This window comes from Oppia nitens, unplaced genomic scaffold (assembly GCF_028296485.1).
Source record: "Oppia nitens isolate AA-2021 unplaced genomic scaffold, nextdenovo-longstitch-racon4-pilon3 scaffold4_pilon_pilon_pilon, whole genome shotgun sequence".
Taxonomy (NCBI): Eukaryota; Metazoa; Arthropoda; class Arachnida; order Sarcoptiformes; family Oppiidae; genus Oppia; species Oppia nitens.
Genome location: NW_026533232.1, coordinates 6,649,484 through 6,669,993, shown reverse-complemented (window position 1 = coordinate 6,669,993; position 20,510 = coordinate 6,649,484). Strand labels below are relative to the sequence as shown.

Here is a 20,510-nt window from a genome sequence, read left to right as displayed (position 1 = left end):
TTGTAGCAATCAATCATTATCAATTTATGTTTTACTAAATTATTAATTGTCAAGTCATAAATAAAACAAATCATTATTTTAAAAAATCATTTAAATTACCGGTAATATTTATTTATTTTTTATTTTAAAAAAAGTAATGCTCAACAAAACTAATATTTTATTTTAAATATATATATAATATATGCTTACAGTATAGTAGTTTTCATAATTATGTTAATTAAATAATCTAATATTTTTAAATATACAGCATATTATTTCTTTAATTTAAATACCTATAAATAAAATTTAATATGATTTATAATTATAATTAAATACATTTTCTATATGTTAATTAATTATATATATATATATATTTATACTTCTAATTTCAATGATATGAGATAATAGCAAGAATTACATTGAATTATATCAATCATTCACTTTCTATCTCTATTTAATTTTATTAATTACTTTCGATAAATAAATCATAAGATAAAATATAATATCACTTTAAATATCGAATCAAAACAATCATTATATACAATAGAAAATTAAAATGTTTTGATCCAAATTGAAAATAAATTTTAAAACATATAAAACAAGAGAAACTAACTATTAGTAAAAGTTATGTTATGAATATTTGGGATTAACTGGACATTGAGTGAATGATCGTAATTCATATGGTAATTGTCCATTAATGGTGGCCACATCCAGATCGTGCTTTCGGAACACTATTATCCTGACATCCGTATGAAGATATATTCGACCCGATTTAGAGCTCTCGACCCTTCAAATCACAAAATAAAACAAAATTACATTTAATATTATATTTTAGTTATATCAATGTGTTTGTCTAGTTTATCATTTTAACATATAGTATAAATAAAATTTCTGTCATTTTAAGCATTATATATTTATTTGTTATTAAATTAATATATACTGTAATCATTTTTTCGCACAGCAAACTAATTTCTAGTTTATATATTATATAACATAACTGTATATATAATATGAAAATTAAACATGTTATCATATTAAAATGACAACATAGAATATTATAATAAATAAACTAAATTATAATATTTAAATGTAAAACAATTTGTCATAATATAAATATCAACTAAACAATAAATGATTTTATACTGTTTGCTAATACATTAACTATAAAATCAGTCGTAAAATAGGCAGAAATAGTTTTTTGATAATAACTTTTTACAATTGAATACAAATATTTTATTTGTAACTACGGTTTTTGTTAACGTAAACATTTTTTTGTAACTACTTTGATATATTATATAAGGGCATTGTTAAGTTACATATGTTTAAAACCTTAAGATAATCTGTAAATACCAAAAACGATACTATTTTAGAAATTATTAAATATATGTATTGAAATTTTTAATATAATTACATATTGTTAAAAAATATCTAATTCTCGAACTATAAATATATACCATTACTATAAATATCAAAATATATTTAATAAATTTAATATATCTTAATTTTAAAAAATATCCGATGCAACACATACAGGTAACTTTATATTGATTTGAACGTAATTAGAACATATGAAAAACATAATTATAAATAAAATATTTTGATTTTTTCCAAATCTAGAGAGAAGTTAATCTGAAAAAACTAGTCCTTCCTATTTAGCAATTTATGTTATACTATATATTATATAAACAAAAATATACAAAAATAGTCACTCTTAATACATTAATACTCAAAAATACAACACCGTTAGTATAATTCACTAAATTTAGATTTAGTTTACATTTTATTTGTATTCACTGAATATTTTAGATTAATGTATATCTCATACTATTTGGAGTCATATATAAATTAACTAAACCTCAAGTCTAATCAATCATTTATCTTTCTGTAAATAAATCTACATATATTTTTAAATTAAATTATTTTCATAAATTTATCATTAAAAATTATCTTAATATATAAATAGTAATATATATATATATATATATTAGACAGTTAATTAATCAGTTATTTTAAGTAGTTATAGAAATAACTATATATTTTGTAAAAACATTTGAACAACCATGTTATATATTTTAGCAATATAAATAAAATAAATAAATAAAATTATATATCTTAATAGTGGATAATACTAATATACATTTCACACATGTATATAATAAAAGCACAAATTAAGATATAAATATACCGGTACTTAAAACTTTCACTGAAATTATATTTATATACAACATATACAAAAACTTTAGGAACAAAGTACATGTGATTTGCAATATATTAACTTTTTAATTGATAACTGTTTTAGGTTACTGTAGTAAATAATATAAAACCTTTTAATATTTACATTATAGATATGTATTATATAAAATTTATAAATATTAAATTAGATTTTTAATTAAAAACTATATTAAAACTAAATTTAAATGCAATCTTTTCAATAATTAAATATTAATCATCCATTATTATGTTATATTAAATATTAGTTAATATAACATAATAACAGATGACGTATTATAGTTTACTTAATTATCAATGAAAACATGAGTTTAATATAGTTATAGATAATATAACATGTGATACAATTTCCTATGTCTTAAAATAGATTTATCTATGAAGTGGTTTCAGTTTATTGATAAAACTGTTTCTATAGATAACTATAATAAAGATTACAATATTTATACTTCAAGTCTACTGTTTATTATATAACATATATTGTAATTTGTTCCACAAATTGTAATAAAATTTTTTAAATTGAATTACCGGTAAAATAATTAATATTTTAAGGACTTTGCGTAAAATCAATTTTAGGATTAAACAAATTAAAAGAAAAAATAACTCGATTTACTTACATATAATCGAATAACAAATATATAAATTTTATCTAATAGCACATTAGACACTACAAAAATTTACTATATAAATATTTATAATAAAATTATATTTACAAAATTATACAAATTATAAAATAATTATACACTAATATCATTATATTTTTTAATTATATGTATAACAATTTACTTTTAATAACATTTTATACATACAATTTTATAGAACTGTTTGAAATAATATTAAAAGTCAAATATTTTTTATGTCATTGAAATTTGTTTATTAAATTTTAAAAGTATTATTCATTTAAATTATCAAAAGTTAATTTTTGTATTTATGGTCATCAAATATATTTAATTTCCTATTCATATATCAATTCCTATACATAAATATCACTTTAATTTATTGACAAATCCTTTAAACTAATTAATCACTTTTCGTTTGATTACATCTCATTTAATTACTTTACTAAACAACAAATTTTTAACAGTAGAAAACATTTTGAATAATTAATTGAGATAGCAATTAGTAAATAAATTAAATGTATGCCACAATCATACCTGAGATGAATGAGATATCGGAGCCATTTTCTATTATCGGGATCTCTCTCATTGGCCTCACTCGGCATAAACAGAGTTCTTTGTCGTATAAATGTCTTACAATTGGGCGGCATATCATTGAGATCGTAGGGCACAACAAACATCTTAACGACAGTGCCGTGAGGGTTGAATAACGTCTATTAGATCATAATTATTCAATCATTATAAACATTATAATACAAGTAATTTAAGTACTAAATAACATACCACTTGAACAGTGCCTTGACGTGGGATATGATAACCTTTTTTACCTAAACTAATGTGACCCTGAAGTTGAAGAATACCGTAATTTAAATTAAATTCATGTCAATGACAACAAAATTAAAAGTAATACCAAATAAGGTGACGACACTTTGTCCATCTTATCCGTGTCTTGTAATGTATAAAAAAATACAGTTACAGCGTATGTCTTATGTCGCGGACAAAAGCTACCGCTGGCCCCCAACTCGGCTGTAAAGCCTTCAACTGTGCTGACGGGCTCTATCCTACCATTTAATACCGATTCCTAGTTTATTGCAATGCATTCATTATCATAAACATAATTATCAAAATTACAATTTTATTGTTAAATACTTCAAAATTTCCTAATAAACTGCTGGTTGTGGTCGACGGCGGGGCACTTGTGCTCAGTGTTATCATTCGAGGATTCACCTCTGGATCAGCTTCGGGATCCTTTTCAAACAGTGCTCTACATTGCAGTTCATTAGTTAACATTAATATATTAAAAAACATAATATATCATAATTAATAATACATTTACACTATTATATAGTTAAATGACTTATTTATTAATCAATTGTGTTATAAGTATTTACTTTTTGATGGCTTTTACAGAAGTCAAGGAACTGTCGAAATCAAAACAAGTGCCGGACTTTCGCATCGGTGCCTAAAATGGATCAAACATTTGTATTATTATTATTAATCAATAATTAATTGTATAAATCATATGGTAATTACATTGTGATTCAAATGTTTTATATGTGAGTTCCAGTATTGCGATAAATTTGAATCAAATTTAGTTAAATAAATCATTTTTAGACATCAATTGTAATGATTATAGTTTACTAATCATACGATTAATTCATTAAATCATTAATTCATTTATCAGATGATGTGTGCGATTGTTGGCTATTAATACCTAATGGTTGGCATCAATACTACTATAACTATAGATATCAATGCATAGACATAATTATACTAAATATTTGGACATATATTACACGTCTCATTGCATCTTATTTTTCAAGAATTATATCAAACAAATTGAATAAACATTTTATTTTTTAAATTGCAATTAAAAGCAATTAAATTATTTGATTTAAATACTAAACGATTTGATAATAATTATTGTGTTAACACTGAATGACATACAATAGCATACAATACTATAGAATGCAATGCAATATACAATGCAATACACAATGCAATGCAATACACATCACACAAACCACTGAATTCACAGCTGACTCACACTTGCGTGAGATTTAATTCAATACTCATGGCTTACATACGTGTGATACAATTGGCACATATGATTGACACACTTTTACTATTACTTAATCGATAAGCGTTTACTTAATTAATTAAATATTCAATTAATATAAAAATTGCAATAAATTTTCAACTCTTGTATTGATTTACTGGAAATCCAGTGTAGAAGTGAAGCATTGAAGGCATCGATATGTTTGGTAAGTCATAGGTATGCATACAATGTAACCATTAGTGGTAATACTGGAGTATTATAAGTGTGTCAATCATATGGTAAACACATGAGTAGACGCCATACAGGAAAGCATTTAAAGGTTTGAATGGCTTCACTAAAAGCTGTGACGCAGTAGACTGTCGTCTGTTGTCTGACAGCGCACTCTATCAATGATATGTCATGTCATGTGACCAATCAATACATTGTTATACAGTTAAGTGTAGTATTGGGCGCATAACACATACACATAACATAATACTCTATAATATTACTGTATTTGTACTTAATTTATATTACTGTATAATACAGTGTATATAATATGTTTATATTAGAAATATTATAATTTATTAATACATGCGTACAGTATATGATTACAACATTGATATACCATTAGATGGCAATCAAGTCAATGATTAATCAATGCATTTAATGGCAATTCATTACATTTACTAATTTAATTAATTAATAACACATATAATATTAAACTGTTAATTATTTCATGTAATGCTAATAAATTATATCATTAAATCCATTATTTATATGAAATAATTTACAAATATTTTACACATTTTCACGAATTCCTGAAAGGAATACGTATATGCATTCTATAAGTTGGTCTGTCTGTCCCACGAGGACATAGGTTCGAATCCACTATCCGCTACAAATTTTTTTTGATTTTTTTTTGTTTTTTTCTTATTTAAGTTTATTTTTAGGAAATTGAAGAAAATGGTGTCCAAAAATTAATTAAAAAAATTTTGAAATTTTTTTTGAATTTTTTTAAAAATTTTTTTGAATATTGATTTTTTATTTTTTTCGTTTTTAAGTTTATTTTTTAGGAAAATAGTAGTTTATTTTGTAATACTGAATCATTTGATACCCCACATGACTATAGTTGTTTATTTTGTCATACTAAATCGTTTGATACCCTACATAACTATAGTTGATTTTATTTTATCATACTGAATTTAATTTTTAATTATGATTAGGAATTCGTGTGGAAATGCTTTCTAGCATTCTCAACTGGTTTACTTTTTATAAACTCTCAAATTAGCAAAAGTACAGTAATTATAATTAAATTAAAATTTACATAAGTTAATATACCGTATATAATTTAACTTTACACTATGTACAGTATATAAGATATCTTTTATATATTGTAATTATATATATATACAATTTGAGACAAAAGTGCTTGACACGGTTTTTTGGCTATAACTTTAAAAGTAATAAAGTTTAAATAATACAAATTTTTTTAGTACTATGGAATCATGGAACGGATGTTATAGCATTAGCACATTTTGTATATTACGGCTCCGGGATGCGGGGACAGGGATGTTCGATATCTAAAAAACTATAAGGGATTTTTAGATTCTGAAAAATGCATAATATACTAGAAACAAAATCATTTGATACGTGTTTAAGGATTTAAAAAAAATTAATGAAATCAAATAAAAAATATATAAATGTGAAAATTGCAATATTTTGACATGGACTAAAATAAAAATGCCAATGTATTTTATTATGAGATTAGTCAATTATTATTTGTTATTTTATAGAGAATAATTAATCTATTTACAATTTTTAATTATGATGTTTAGTTTTTGCAATATTTAATAAAAACATTTTTCCCATTATATAATCTTGTCTTATAAAATATTAATAATGATATTTATTACTAAATTTATATAATGGTAAAACTGTTTTTCCTTAATAGCTTAAAAACTAAACATCATAATTAAAAATTGTAAATAGATTAATTATTCTCTATAAAATAACAAATAATAATTGACTAATCTCATAATAAAATACATTGGCATTTTTATTTTAGTCCATGTCAAAATATTGCAATTTTCACATTTATATATTTTTTATTTGATTTCATTAATTTTTTTTAAATCCTTAAACACGTATCAAATGATTTTGTTTCTAGTATATTATGCATTTTTCAGAATCTAAAAATCCCTTATAGTTTTTTAGATATCGAACATCCCTGTCCCCGCATCCCGGAGCCGTAATATACAAAATGTGCTAATGCTATAACATCCGTTCCATGATTCCATAGTACTAAAAAAATTTGTATTATTTAAACTTTATTACTTTTAAAGTTATAGCCAAAAAACCGTGTCAAGCACTTTTGTCTCAAATTGTATATATATATTTAAATACCGATAAATAACATATGTTTATTGCTATACGTTATATCAATAAATATTTATCAATATATTTATTAATGTAAAAGTTGTTTGATATCCGTACGGAAACATAGTATTAATGTTTGTCTACAGTTAAACACCAAATTAAAACATTGACTAAACAAATAGGGAAATCAATGTTTAGTATTATAAATACATTTACAGAATATAATGACTATATTTCCAACAAATAGATTACAATATTTTTATTTTCATTTATTTGATATATTTAGAGGAAATATGATGTCAAGGTAACTACAAAATATTAATAAATATTTAAAATAATTATGTATTAATATATACTTTAAAACCTAAATATTTATACTTTAAACTTGCAATTTCTAAACTGGTTTAATAATCCTTAACTTATGGTCCATCAGGTTATATATAATATAAATTTATTCAAAAAACATGATATGAGTGTTGAAAATATCCAAAATCATTTGACCAACTCATTTGAATTGTGAATTTGGGTCAAATGTGTTAAAGTATTTCAAGTTTGGATTATTTTGAGTATTTTGTAAGCAACCGATATTATAGATAAAAGTTGATATATCAATAAATTATTGAAGATTATAATTTTTGTGACCAAAAATTTAAATTATTATACCATATACTGTAATTACTATAAATAACTACTTAATATTTAGTTACTATTAAATATAATTTATTTTGTTAGTCATGTGTAATAATGTTGGATAAGTTGAATCATAATTGGACTAAAATTTTATATTCTTTAATGAATTTATTGTAAAATGAAAACTGATTGTGTAATCACTAAATCATGAATCTCTTAACATTAGTTTTTATCGAGTTTTGAGTCAAGGTTAAGCACTGGGGGGGGGGGTGTGTATGACCTTGCTAATCAAATTACTATATTATAAATTAATTAATTTATAATAGAATTATTACCAAATATATTGTATATAAAATTTTTATATATATTATATATTATGTATATTATTAATATAGATTGATAATATTAAAATAGTATATAATTTTAAACAATACAATTTTAAATAGCTTTAACATAATCATTATTTTTAATTTGTGATTTTTTGCCGGAATTTATTTAAAATATAACCTTATGTCCGTTTTACAATATTTTGTTATTATAATGTTATTAGTAATACTGTATTTAATATTTTATTTAATAATATACTGATTTAGTATATGGTTTCAATACAGAATTTCATGACAATATGATTGCATATATTGTACAGTAGTTATTGACAAAAATATATTTCTGTAATAAACAATTTATTTATAAACTCAGTACTTTTGTATAAGTTATAATCAATCTTATTTATTTAATTATGCTAATTTATAATCTACAAGATATTTCTATATTTTATTTATTTTTAAATAAAAATAATATATATATAAATAGCTTAATTTTGTTTAAAATATTAATATTATAAAATTAATAGAATATTCTTATATAAAATTACTTGTCTAACAAATATTTTTTACATTTTATTAAATAATTTACCGTTAATTTTATAATAATCGATTCATATTGATTTATACTATATTCTTGAATTATAATACATACAGTATATCTCAGTTTTTATAATAACGTGTAATTAAAATAAAATAATTAAAAATATTATAAGAATTTTTATTCTTAGTAAAACATATTATATCAATATACCATAAAATAAGATTAAAATATAGTAATAATTTATTAAATTATTAAACTATTCAAACATTTTACAATTGAAAAATATTTTAAATGTTCATTACATTTAAAAATATAATTAACTTTATAAATAATAAGTTATTGCAATTATACCGTACGGTAATAGTATTTGAAATATTAATAAAACAAATAATTATTAATAAATTAATAACTAATTATTTAAAATTTATTAATCTTTGGCTCCTTTCGATTCTTTGCAGATGTTATCACTCAATGTCTGTCCATTGTGTGAATCTTTGTGCGGACGTTTAACTCTTGCAAATGGGCCGATGTTGGGATCAACTATGTATTTCCAGATGACTTTGGTCCAGGATGTGTGATAACAAAGTGTGTCATAATATTCAGGTGCTATTTGGCGGACCTTTGGTAAGAGTGTTCCCGGAATAGATGGGAAGTCGTGGTGTTCGACATGATAACCAACGTTGAATGTTATGGCATTCAAAATTCCGTAATAGGAACAGGTCTCAGGTATAAGAAGTTTACCATTATTTATATAAACACCGTTTTGAAGATTATTTCCGCTGTACTTTCGGACCAACTCTTCATTTTCTTTAAACATGATGTAGTGCTCGGAAATGAAATGACCGGCCACTGGATGTAAGCCCATAGCTATTAGAGAACCCCCAATCATATACCACACTATATGCCAACCAAATGTTTGCCCAATTATAATGTTAAATGTTATTTGAATCACGAAATTAAATAATTCCAAAAGTGTCGGATCTTTCGGGTGAACAAATAGAGGTCGAAGAGCATAGAAGAAAGGCTGAAGAAAAACCCAAATCACTTTAGTTGCAGTCGTTGTGAATACTTGTGCCTCAAATCGTGACGGAATGTCAGTATCAAGAATATCGTCGCCTTGATATCGATGGTGTTCTAAGTGATACTTCTTGAATGACACCGAAAATGGAAAACCAATGGGAAGATTGGCTATAATTCCAAACAATTTGTTGGCCATCGGCTGTGAGGCACCAAAAGCCTGATTGTGTGATATCTCGTGAATGGCTAACATCAGAGAGTGATTAATAACACCACCAAAACAGTAGCCAATAAGCAATAGTTGCCAAAAGGATGTCATGTTTCGCAACAAATAAAACGATACGATTTGTATGAAAACCATAGCCAGAACTGTCCACTTGAAGTTCGTGTCCACTTTCATCAACTCTTTAATCTGCGGATATTTGGCCAAAATTAACTTACGCCGAGTTGCGTGCGGTTCGTCTGAATAGACCTAAAATGTCAAAATTAATACTGACTTCAAATCACTGTTTTTCACATCACTTACCCATTCATAGTCAGTGCGCGAAACACGGGCTCCCATTTGGTCTTAATTAAGTTAATCACCGGTTGATCACTATTTATGCCAATTCAATGCTATCAACAATATTTATGATTGATTTCAAATCAGATCACAGATCAGTTAATTATTATTTTTATTAAACATTAACTTAAATCTAATAAAATTAATCAAAAGACAAACCAAATCAATGGTAATATGAGATTACACTTTAAAAAAGTTTTGTCTTTAAAAAGATGAGATTAACTAATGATTATGGGATTAGTTTGAAAACTAAAAGATATTATTAAATCAATTGTATTATTGAATGTTAGTTATCGATGAAAAAGTTGTCATTAATTTGATTATAGACTCCCATTGATAGACAAACTGTAAGAAAGAAATGAAATAATAGTTATATTACTCGTTGTTGTTATCAATGATTCATTTGATACTATAGAGAGTCACGTAATGCAGTAATCAATGTATTAATACTATTAATATTAACACTGTATTACCAATTGTATAGAAATGATTTTAATGCTTCAATCGACTGTTGTTTTAATGATTTTATTTTTATGACTTTAATTATTATTATATTAATATAGTATATATGCAGTAATCACGCCATTCATATAAACAAACATTTAATCAATCAATCAATTAACTAATAAAATGTGATTTGATGTGACATTTGCTAAAATGTATCACTCATTCAAAATACATGACATTAGCATTGATTTGAATGATCATCACTTTGACAGTTCAATCCTATTAACAATTATTTCTATTAATAATACGGTATTACTGTATATATAAAAACATAATTTATATTCAAAGGGTTTATTGCAACACATTATTTGTGTTAACAACTGTTATAATAATATAACACAACCTATACATACAGTTAGTGACAATTTTTCACAATAATTGCTTGAAATTGCGTGCATAAGGATTGTATAAAAATTGAATTAATTTACAATTATTGCTAACAAATTGTTTCATTATACATATAGATTAAGATTATTTACTGATTTTTTTGTATTTTTAACATGGTTTTTAGATAGTGGCATTTATTGATAAAATAATTATTTTTTATAAATAATTTATGTTTTTTATACATATTGTTTAAACATTTTAAATTTTAGTTTTACCTTGTTAATTTTTAAAAAATTGTCTGTTATAATTGCAATTTTCGCAATAGATTTTTATAGGTAATTTTGTGACAATTTCACGCAATTGCTAATCAATAAAATTGCGCATTTTGCAAATATAACATCACTACTTACAGTTAAAAATCATTACAGTATTTCATAATCTAATTGAACAGAAAACTAATCAAATAATTTAATTACTTTTATTATTTTATATATACATTACTTAAGTAATAGATCATTGATAAATAATCAAATATTATATCATTTTTTTTTGTTTTACAATATTATTAAAAAGTTTTAATAGTTTAAAGTAATTTTCTTGACATTAGTGCTGCAACTCTATTCCCATCCCATTGGGATCTGTTTGTTATACAAGTGTTGTACTGTATTATCATAGAGACGGCTAATTAAAAGTAAATTTAATAAAACTGTTTACATATTTCTACAATTATTATATAATTAATGCAAATTTAATACATAATGTTTGAACAGTATATCTATTGAATTATCATATTATATGATATGACAATCCATTTATAATGACTTGAATTAATGTAAGTTATTATTAATAACATAATTATCATTAGATATGAACTGATATTGTTTTTGATGACAAATACTATTGAAATAATTATTGATTTTTCAGTAATGATTTCAAATGAATCAATGAATTTAAAACAAGTCATAGAAATGGCAAACAATATATGAGATGATATATTATCAACAAATACTGACCACTGTTTAAACGCTACAAACAATCAAATTGATTAATGATATGATGGATAGTAATGGTGTTAATAGTGATGACAGTCATAGTGACAGTCATACAGACCAAAGACAAGAAAGTATTTGCCAAAAGTTGCCGACCGTTGAAGTGGACGAACAACAAGAAAGACAACATTTTTATCATATCGTCAATTGCTTCAGGAGTTACAAACTCAATGGTTTTTGTCGGGTTTCTAAAGCTTATCATTATCTCAATTCACTCAACGATAGACACAAACAAATGTTGACCACTTATAAGACACACTTAGAAAATATATCTAAATGTATTGAACATAACTTCACAATCATTGAGTTGATCATTGAGGACATCTCCAGTTTGTTTGAAAACATTGATTATACCACCGCTTCTAACGTGACTCATGAAGATAATATTGATTTCAAGACTTTCAAACGTCAACCGGCATTAGATTCAGATAAAGTAAACTCTGTTTTTAAACAATTGGTTCGCGAGTGGACTGATGAGGGATATAATGAAAGAAGAACCTGTTTTGAGCCAATTCTGAATGAAATCGAAGAATATTTCAATTATAATGACGACCGAAGTAGTGTACACGTGTTAGTTCCCGGCGCAGGATTAGGAAGATTGCCGTTTGAGATCGCGAAACGTGGCTTTACGTGTCAGGGAAATGAATACAGTCTATTCATGTTAATCACATCTAACTTCATATTAAACAAATGCAAAGACAAATATATTCACACATTTTATCCGTGGGCTCAACACTTCACTAATAATGTCCGATCAGCTGACCAGTTGACTGCAGTTCGCTTTCCGGACATCAATCCATCTGATTTGACGCCAAACACTGACTTTTCAATGGCTGCCGGAAATTTCACAGAAATATATACAGAAGCCAATAGTTGGGATTGTGTGGCCACCACTTTCTTTATTGATACGGCCAGTAATGTCGTTGAATATATTGACACCATTTGGAAAATTCTTAAACCGGGTAGCATTTGGGTCAATATCGGGCCTCTTCTGTGGCACAATTCGGCTGAGTTTTCAGACAATGACTCATTGGAACCGAGTTATGAAATAATACGGGAAATCATTGTTGAAATTGGATTTGAAATGATAAAAGAGATGACAAATGTTAGCTCTTATTATACACAAAACCCGCACTCAATGTTGGCCTATGAATATCGTTCTGTATTTTTTGTTTGCAAAAAACCTATTTCTTAACACTTAATTTAAGTAGTTTTCAATCAATTTTTAAATTAATTTAAAATAATTTTATTTTTGACGACAAAGAGAATTATCAATTACATCATGACTTTCTAATTACATATTTTTAATTCAAAATTAGAAAACTAAATACAGTATATTAAAAATTGAATATTAATTTTGACTAATAAATGTTAAAATCTATTGAAATTAAAATATTTCTTTGTTTTGTTAAAATAAAACATATCATCAAATTATCACACAATCATGTCTTTGACTAATTATTGATTATATTAAATTAAGGATTAGATTAGTGGCTAATGTTGGGATAATTTGCGAAAAACAACATTTGTTTATATATATATATATATATATATATATATACTGTATATATATAGAGCATTCAAATGATTTGTTTTATCACAGAATAAAATCAAAAAATTAAATTACTTGACATTTATATAATTGGCCGTAAAATGCAATCATTTGTATGATTTCAATGACAAATGAATCGCTTGTTTATGTGTTTAACAATGAATATTATTACAACCATTTGATAATACTGTACAATATTAAGAGGTAATGAATTGTATTTTGTTTTGTAATGAGTTTCTTAAGACTTATGAAAGACGACTAGATTTGACTACAATAAGATTCAATCGATTTTAAATATTGAGATATAATTATCATTAATATCAATAGACATCTTACAGTATTTTTGTGACACTAATGGCTGGTTTTCCAATAATCGGGTTTAATAGATGTTGTTGAAGTGTTGGCGCCGCTATTGCTGGACATTTGATATTTGAATCGTTAGAAGACTTCTTCCCTAACGGTTTAGTAACTAAATCTAATTCAGTGTTGATTTTGTTATCAATATCTGTTTGCAACTTAAGCATAACGGGAAGTGCATCGAGTCTCGACTGTCCTCCTGACACTGTAAGTGACTGTAGTGGTCGGCAGCGGACAAATGTCGCTATAATACCCTCTTTTGCGGCCTGGGATAAGGTTTGATTGGTAATTGGAGTTTTGCCAATCAAAGTTGTGTTAGTTTGCACTGAACTTGTAGTCGTTTGAGTGCTTTGAGTAGTCTGTGTTTGTATGGGAACTGATATCTGAATGGGTAACTGTCCCGAAGTTTGGGTCTGAGCCTGAGTTTTAGTTGAACTGTTGGTATTGTTACAAGAGGTGGATGTTGTTATGGTTGTAGTGGTTGTACTACTATTTGTAGTCTCAATGTTTGAATGGTGTACTTTCTTGTGATGTTTCAGTCCGTGAGATGTTTTGTATATTTTGCTACAAAAGTCGCATTTGTACTCTTTGTGTGAAGCGGTTGATTGACTGCATTATAAGATTATGGAAACAGTTAATAACAATAATCAGTAAATGTCATATAATTGCATAATCATTGGTATCATCACCCGGTTGTTTGATCTTCACATTTGTGAGCCATCGGATTATTTCTGTGAATATTTCGTATGTGATATTTGAGTCCATTCGCATTGCGGTATCTTTTCTTGCAGTTGCCATTAGTGCATACATAAGGTCTGTCTTTATCGTCAAAACCGATGGAACCACTACTCGCTTGACTCGATGGCGGACTCATTATTCTTCAGCCGTTATAAAAGCTAATCAATTATATTGTTACGTAAACAACATTCAAATCAAGTCTCACTTAAGTATAGCGTTGGCCGAGTCGTCGGCGGGATTATTAACCCACGAGTCAATACTACTCTCGTCATTATCAGATCCATTATCTTCTTCATCCATTTCACTGCCTATTAGTTTTTCTTTATTAGACAAACTACTAAAACAAGTCTATTATTATGTAAAGGTCTTACCGGTTGGTGTAGTGCTCGACAATGACAGCGCCGGTGAATGCGAACGAATCCCTTTCCGCATGTGATTGTGGCCACCATTGAGTGACTCCTTTCGACAATTGTCAGCAAAAACCCTATAATCAAATAGTTATTGTCTTATCAATCATTTATTGTGATAACAATTTCGTGTCCAAACCTAAGAATATAACTAATAGGAAGACATGACGGCTGTTGTGATTCGTGTTCTTCAATAACTCGCGGATCAAAGTCTGTGCCAACAAATAGTCAATTATTTTTAATTAATATATGTTTATGTTGGGTATGGGTTGGGTTGGGTTGGGTCGGGTTGGGTCGGGTCAAGTCGGGTGAGATGTAAGGTCATGATTGACAGTAATCGCACCTAAATGTGTGTCTTCAATGTGTCGGATCAGTTCAGTGAGTGTGGGGAAAGTGATACCACAAGAGTTGAATTTGCATTGATTTATTAGAAACACTGCCATTAAGTGGCCATAAAATGTCTGCAAAAGTGTCAAATGGGTTAGTAATCAATCAATTAATTGCAACAAATTGTCGATCAATTAAAAGCCATTTTTGTCGATAAAGTCATTGCTTTTGCGCAGACTTTGCATTCAATTTAATACTTATTTCAATTGGCTATCAATTTATCGCAAAATTCAATTCACTTACCATTGATTGTCAATTAATGGACAAACTTTCGGCTTTTATATATCACTAGACATATGACTAATAGACACAAAATATTAATTAATTGTCAGTTAAAATATACGCAAGAATTTTGTTTTATTTATCACATTAAATGTGTATATAATTTGCAAAAAAAAAGTTGAGTTTAGATCAAACTAATCAAAAATATGTTTCATTTAATAAATCATTTATTGATAATTTATTTATTATCAAAATTAAAATGCGTAAACTAATAGTTAATAATTAAACTAATTTGTCATTTATTTATTTTTTAAATATTTTGGTTTATTATAATTTTGAAATTATTTTGTCATTAATTACTTTTACTTTGAGTATCAAAAATTTAATAACTAAAATAACTATTAATAATTGAAATGTTTAATTATACTGTGATTGTGTGTGTGATTTAAGACTAATTATAGTGAAAATAATAGGGTTATCACTGCTATGTGATTATCAATAGTATTTATTTATTAATAATACTGTGATAGGGATTTAGGATGTTTTGGTAGAAAATAATTATAAGATAATAATTAAAGTTATACAGAGACTAACAAAATGTTTCATCTTTTTTCCTAATATTTCTAATAATTTATTTTAAAATTAAATTTTAATTAATATTTAAAATTGAATTATAAGCATTCATTAATAAAATTTAAAAAATACGACATAAATATTTGTAAAATCTTATGCATTTAATTTAAAACTGCATTTAATTTAAAACTAAATTATAAATAGCTTTACTAAAGTTTTAATAAAACTATTTAATTTTGTAATAAATTTCATATAAATTAATTAAACCATTTTAGATAATATATGGTATACTAAACTACTGTATGTCGACACTAATAGGAGATAAACTTTTTTCATCACATATTTTTTGTTAATGAAAAAATGCAAACTAAAGGTATTAATTAATATTTCAATAATATGTCTTAAATTAGTGTTTTATTATGAGATCAAAGATTATATCATAATTAATGCTTTTTATGTTAAAAATATGTAAAAATATATTCAATAATAATTAGAGCTATGTTTCTTCGGGAATTCCCGAAACGTTATTATTCATTAAATTGTCGGGAATTTAATATTTATAGAAATATGGCAACATTTTGAATGAAATTAACGCCTATTATTTTTCCCGATTTTCCCGAATTTTTGTATTTTTTGAGAAAATCCCGAAAAACGCCGAAAAACACTATTTAAGTGTGTTTTTCGCCGAAATTCGCTAAATATTGATTGACATAACACTTAAATACATATTGATTACAATATTATCAGTACATCTAATACAATATTAACTCAATAGCAATGAATTATACGATATCTATCAGAGGAAAACACACTTTAGACAATATTTTGCTATAAAAACTGTAGTTTAATATGTATTGTAAAAATATTTACTGTAATACATAAATTAATTAATGTTTTTGTTTGTTAACTATGGTAGTTTGCTAACAAAGTTTAGTTTATAAATAAAAAATAAATGCATTTTATAATCAATTACTCAATTAAAAACTGAAAATAAATTATTTTTAGCAAATGTAACCGATTTTGGGACGTATAAACTATTTATTATTATTACTATAAGAATAAAACAAAATTTAGTTTCCCGATTTATATCCCGATTTTGCCATTTTTTACTCCCGATTTCCCGACCGATTTTGGTCATTTTTACTCCCGAAGAAACATAGCTATAATAATAATAAATGAATGAAACAAATGTATGATAAAAATTGAAAGTGTATTCAGTTTTAACACATAATTGATGTACACTTTTGTGATGACCTTCTCTACAGTAAAGGATATGCATTGAAGTCAACACTACTATAGTCTATACACTACTAGTCTATAGTCTATAGTATCGGTCAACACATGCGCTCAGTTTGTCTTTGCCTTCATTACAGTCTTCAACAACTCATACCAATGTATGTATTGATTTGATTTGATTTTAATTCAATTATATTTATATTTAATTCATTTTAAATCATATTTAATGTAAATCTAATGAATTGAATGATATGATGAAAACAATAGTGAATTGCATTGAATTGAATGAAATGAATAATAATATCTAAATGACTGATGTATTGGCCGGCAATGTATTGCACTTATATGTCGGCCATTAATGCCTTAAACATAGCATTCAATTGAATTCAATACAAATTTCACTAAAAATTTTCATCAATTGATTCATTTCTTAATAATAATTATAATTTTATTGATTATATTTAAAACAGTCTTTTCGTATATTAATTGTCGTAAATTAAGACATCAATCATTAGAGATGGCATTCATGGCATTGAACTCATGTCAAATGGGTCTGACCCGAGCACTGGTATGTTGTCATAAATTGTTGATATTATAATCAATTAATCAATTTTGATGTGTTTGTCACAAATAGCTATTGAGGGGACAATCTATCCGACCTGTAGTGAGTGCCGTCAATAACAGTCCCGCAATGAACGGTCAGACATCAGTTCCGACCAACGATAAGATGGTTTGTCTTCAATTGTTACGTCGTATTCATTCAACTGCTGTTCAACGAGATATCGATAGTGCGGCCAAATTTATCGGTGCCGGTGCTGCCACTGTTGGTGTGGCCGGTAGTGGAGCTGGTATTGGTTCGGTGTTCGGCTCACTAATCATTGGTTACGCTCGCAACCCATCCCTTAAACAACAACTGTTTTCTTATGCCATTCTTGGATTTGCTTTGTCTGAAGCCATGGGTCTCTTCTGTCTTATGATGGCTTTCCTCTTATTGTTCGCCTTTTAATCAAATCATTTACATATTAATTATGTTTAAAATTGAATGATTAGTTTTTAAGTAATTATTTTTGTTTGAAACAATTTTTCAACAAATTGTAAAAATCGCGATTTTTGAATATATTATATTTGATTTGATTTAATTTTATTATTAAATAGAAATTTTCAAAATCTTAGGCACTTCTAAAATAACCGAAATTAAGTAAAAATGTAATAAAGTTTAGTTTTAAAATTTAATGTTTGCTTAACTGTTTTAAGTGAAAATTATAAATTACCGGTACTTTAAATAATGAAAGTTAAAGACATAAAACAATTGGATTATAGGGTATAATCATATTTTTATGTCTAATGCTATTTGTGACAAATATTGAAATTACAGAATATTGTGTTAAAATATGGTATAACACGTGTTAATGATTTTACTAATCGATAGCAATATCTTATCAACAATTTATAATACTAATTAAATTCAGTAATACTAATAAATAATGGTTAATAATATTTTTAATATACAGGTAAATACGATATTTAAAAAATAATTACAATTACCGGTACTGTAAGTGATGTTTATTAAAAAAAGTGAATAAAATGTTAACAACTGAATTGATATACTCATTAATGACTGTTTGGTATCGATTGACTAACTTTTGTACAAACACTAGACATGTCATCTCATAATAGCGATATAAAAGTTTTTGTTGAAGATTATTGAATCGTTACATCCATTGAGTCGATTTCAATGTGATGTCAAGTTTGGTAAATTTCGGTACTCTTGATCTTCTCGTTTTGATTTTTTTTTCAGTTATTTTTGTTGTCACCAATTGTTTGTTTCTATGTTTTTAATCAATTGATTATAATTTTACAATTAATTACTTTTTTATGAATTTGTTTTTGATTTATATTTGTTTAAGAGTCCAAAACTATATAAATCTTAGAATTCAAAATAAATTTATCTCTCTCTCTCTCTCTCTCTCTCTCTCTCTCTCTCAGCTCATTTAGTATTTTGATCCATAAGCGACTACATGTCTCAATAATAGGTAGTTTTGTTGGTAAGTGTTGTCCACTTTAAGTATTAGTTAGGTTGCAATTTTTGGCCAAATGTAAAAAGTTTGCCGATTAAGCAAAAATAACATAAAGAAAATTGTATTTAAAAAAATAAAATTTCAATAATTATATTATGATTCCTCTAAAATGTCTATTAATTATCTAAATAATAAAAAATCATTTTTATTATAAATTTAAAATTGAAAATAAAGTTTTTCTTACTTTCTTACACACTGTTAATGAAAATGGATAAAAAGTTGTTATATCATATATTTATAACTTAAAGTATTAATTAATAATTATTTTAAATGTATAATATTTTATGTATTAAATTTATAATAGTTACTAAAAAACCAAATAGTTGTGAGTTATTTATTTTTTAATATTTGCAAATAATTACATTAATTTTTCCATTTAATCGATCAGGTGTTTGCCATTTAAAATATTTTCAAATTAAGAAAAAATTCTCAACTGTTATATTGCCAACTATTCCTAACTGTTCCTAAAAAGCCAAATAGTTATTGAAATAATTATTTTTTTTATATTTGAAAATAATTTATGATTCAATTGTTTTTATCGTATTTACAATAATGAAGTAAATAAATATACTAATTATTTATATTGAATTAAAAACATTTTACAGTTTTATATGTTTTTATAGTATCAAAACCCATCAGTTATTTATATTTATAATAAAATTTCTGAAATAGTGTCCATTTATTATGTTCGGTGGATATACTAGTGTTAGACCTAAAAAGTTTTTAATTTTCATTATTAATCCTAAAAGTCCTAGAAATGGT

At 25.4% G+C, this 20,510-nt stretch overlaps 5 protein-coding genes across 7 annotated transcripts; 2 read left to right on the top strand and 3 right to left on the bottom strand.

The window, feature by feature from the left end:
• Positions 1 to 585: 585 nt before the first annotated feature.
• Positions 586 to 4,949, bottom strand: LOC128959906 (atos homolog protein A-like). The gene is made up of 7 exons (XM_054305939.1): positions 4,356 to 4,949; positions 4,214 to 4,284; positions 3,972 to 4,086; positions 3,733 to 3,903; positions 3,606 to 3,665; positions 3,360 to 3,535; positions 586 to 766 (listed from the first exon to the last, which is right to left on the bottom strand). The coding sequence occupies exons 1-7, from the start codon at positions 4,428 to 4,430 to the stop codon at positions 610 to 612; spliced, it is 825 nt and encodes a 274-aa protein (XP_054161914.1). The 5' UTR covers positions 4,431 to 4,949; the 3' UTR covers positions 586 to 609.
• Positions 4,950 to 9,080: 4,131 nt separating this feature from the next.
• Positions 9,081 to 11,043, bottom strand: LOC128960490 (sphingolipid delta(4)-desaturase DES1-like). Of its 3 annotated transcripts, none has more exons than XM_054306586.1 (3): positions 10,789 to 11,043; positions 10,280 to 10,368; positions 9,081 to 10,225 (listed from the first exon to the last, which is right to left on the bottom strand). In XM_054306586.1, the coding sequence occupies exons 2-3, from the start codon at positions 10,313 to 10,315 to the stop codon at positions 9,164 to 9,166; spliced, it is 1,098 nt and encodes a 365-aa protein (XP_054162561.1). In that variant the 5' UTR covers positions 10,316 to 10,368; positions 10,789 to 11,043; the 3' UTR covers positions 9,081 to 9,163. The 3 variants fall into 3 exon arrangements, with proteins under 3 accessions (XP_054162561.1, XP_054162560.1, XP_054162559.1); XM_054306585.1 differs by lacking the exon at positions 10,789 to 11,043 and adding an exon at positions 10,475 to 10,731; XM_054306584.1 differs by lacking the exon at positions 10,789 to 11,043 and having other exon boundaries at positions 10,280 to 10,449.
• Positions 11,044 to 12,046: 1,003 nt separating this feature from the next.
• On the top strand, positions 12,047 to 13,408 carry LOC128960489 (carnosine N-methyltransferase-like). Its single transcript, XM_054306583.1, has one exon. The coding sequence runs from the start codon at positions 12,203 to 12,205 to the stop codon at positions 13,391 to 13,393; it is 1,191 nt and encodes a 396-aa protein (XP_054162558.1). The 5' UTR covers positions 12,047 to 12,202; the 3' UTR covers positions 13,394 to 13,408.
• A 407-nt stretch (positions 13,409 to 13,815) lies between these two features.
• LOC128959722 (uncharacterized) lies at positions 13,816 to 15,825 on the bottom strand. Its single transcript, XM_054305727.1, has 6 exons — positions 15,596 to 15,825; positions 15,392 to 15,464; positions 15,217 to 15,329; positions 15,051 to 15,153; positions 14,797 to 14,985; positions 13,816 to 14,716 (listed from the first exon to the last, which is right to left on the bottom strand). The coding sequence occupies exons 1-6, from the start codon at positions 15,693 to 15,695 to the stop codon at positions 14,083 to 14,085; spliced, it is 1,212 nt and encodes a 403-aa protein (XP_054161702.1). The 5' UTR covers positions 15,696 to 15,825; the 3' UTR covers positions 13,816 to 14,082.
• Positions 15,826 to 17,721: 1,896 nt separating this feature from the next.
• On the top strand, positions 17,722 to 18,918 carry LOC128960613 (ATP synthase lipid-binding protein, mitochondrial-like). Its single transcript, XM_054306732.1, has 3 exons — positions 17,722 to 17,828; positions 18,141 to 18,238; positions 18,305 to 18,918. The coding sequence occupies exons 2-3, from the start codon at positions 18,188 to 18,190 to the stop codon at positions 18,674 to 18,676; spliced, it is 423 nt and encodes a 140-aa protein (XP_054162707.1). The 5' UTR covers positions 17,722 to 17,828; positions 18,141 to 18,187; the 3' UTR covers positions 18,677 to 18,918.
• The last annotated feature ends 1,592 nt before the right edge of the window (positions 18,919 to 20,510 follow it).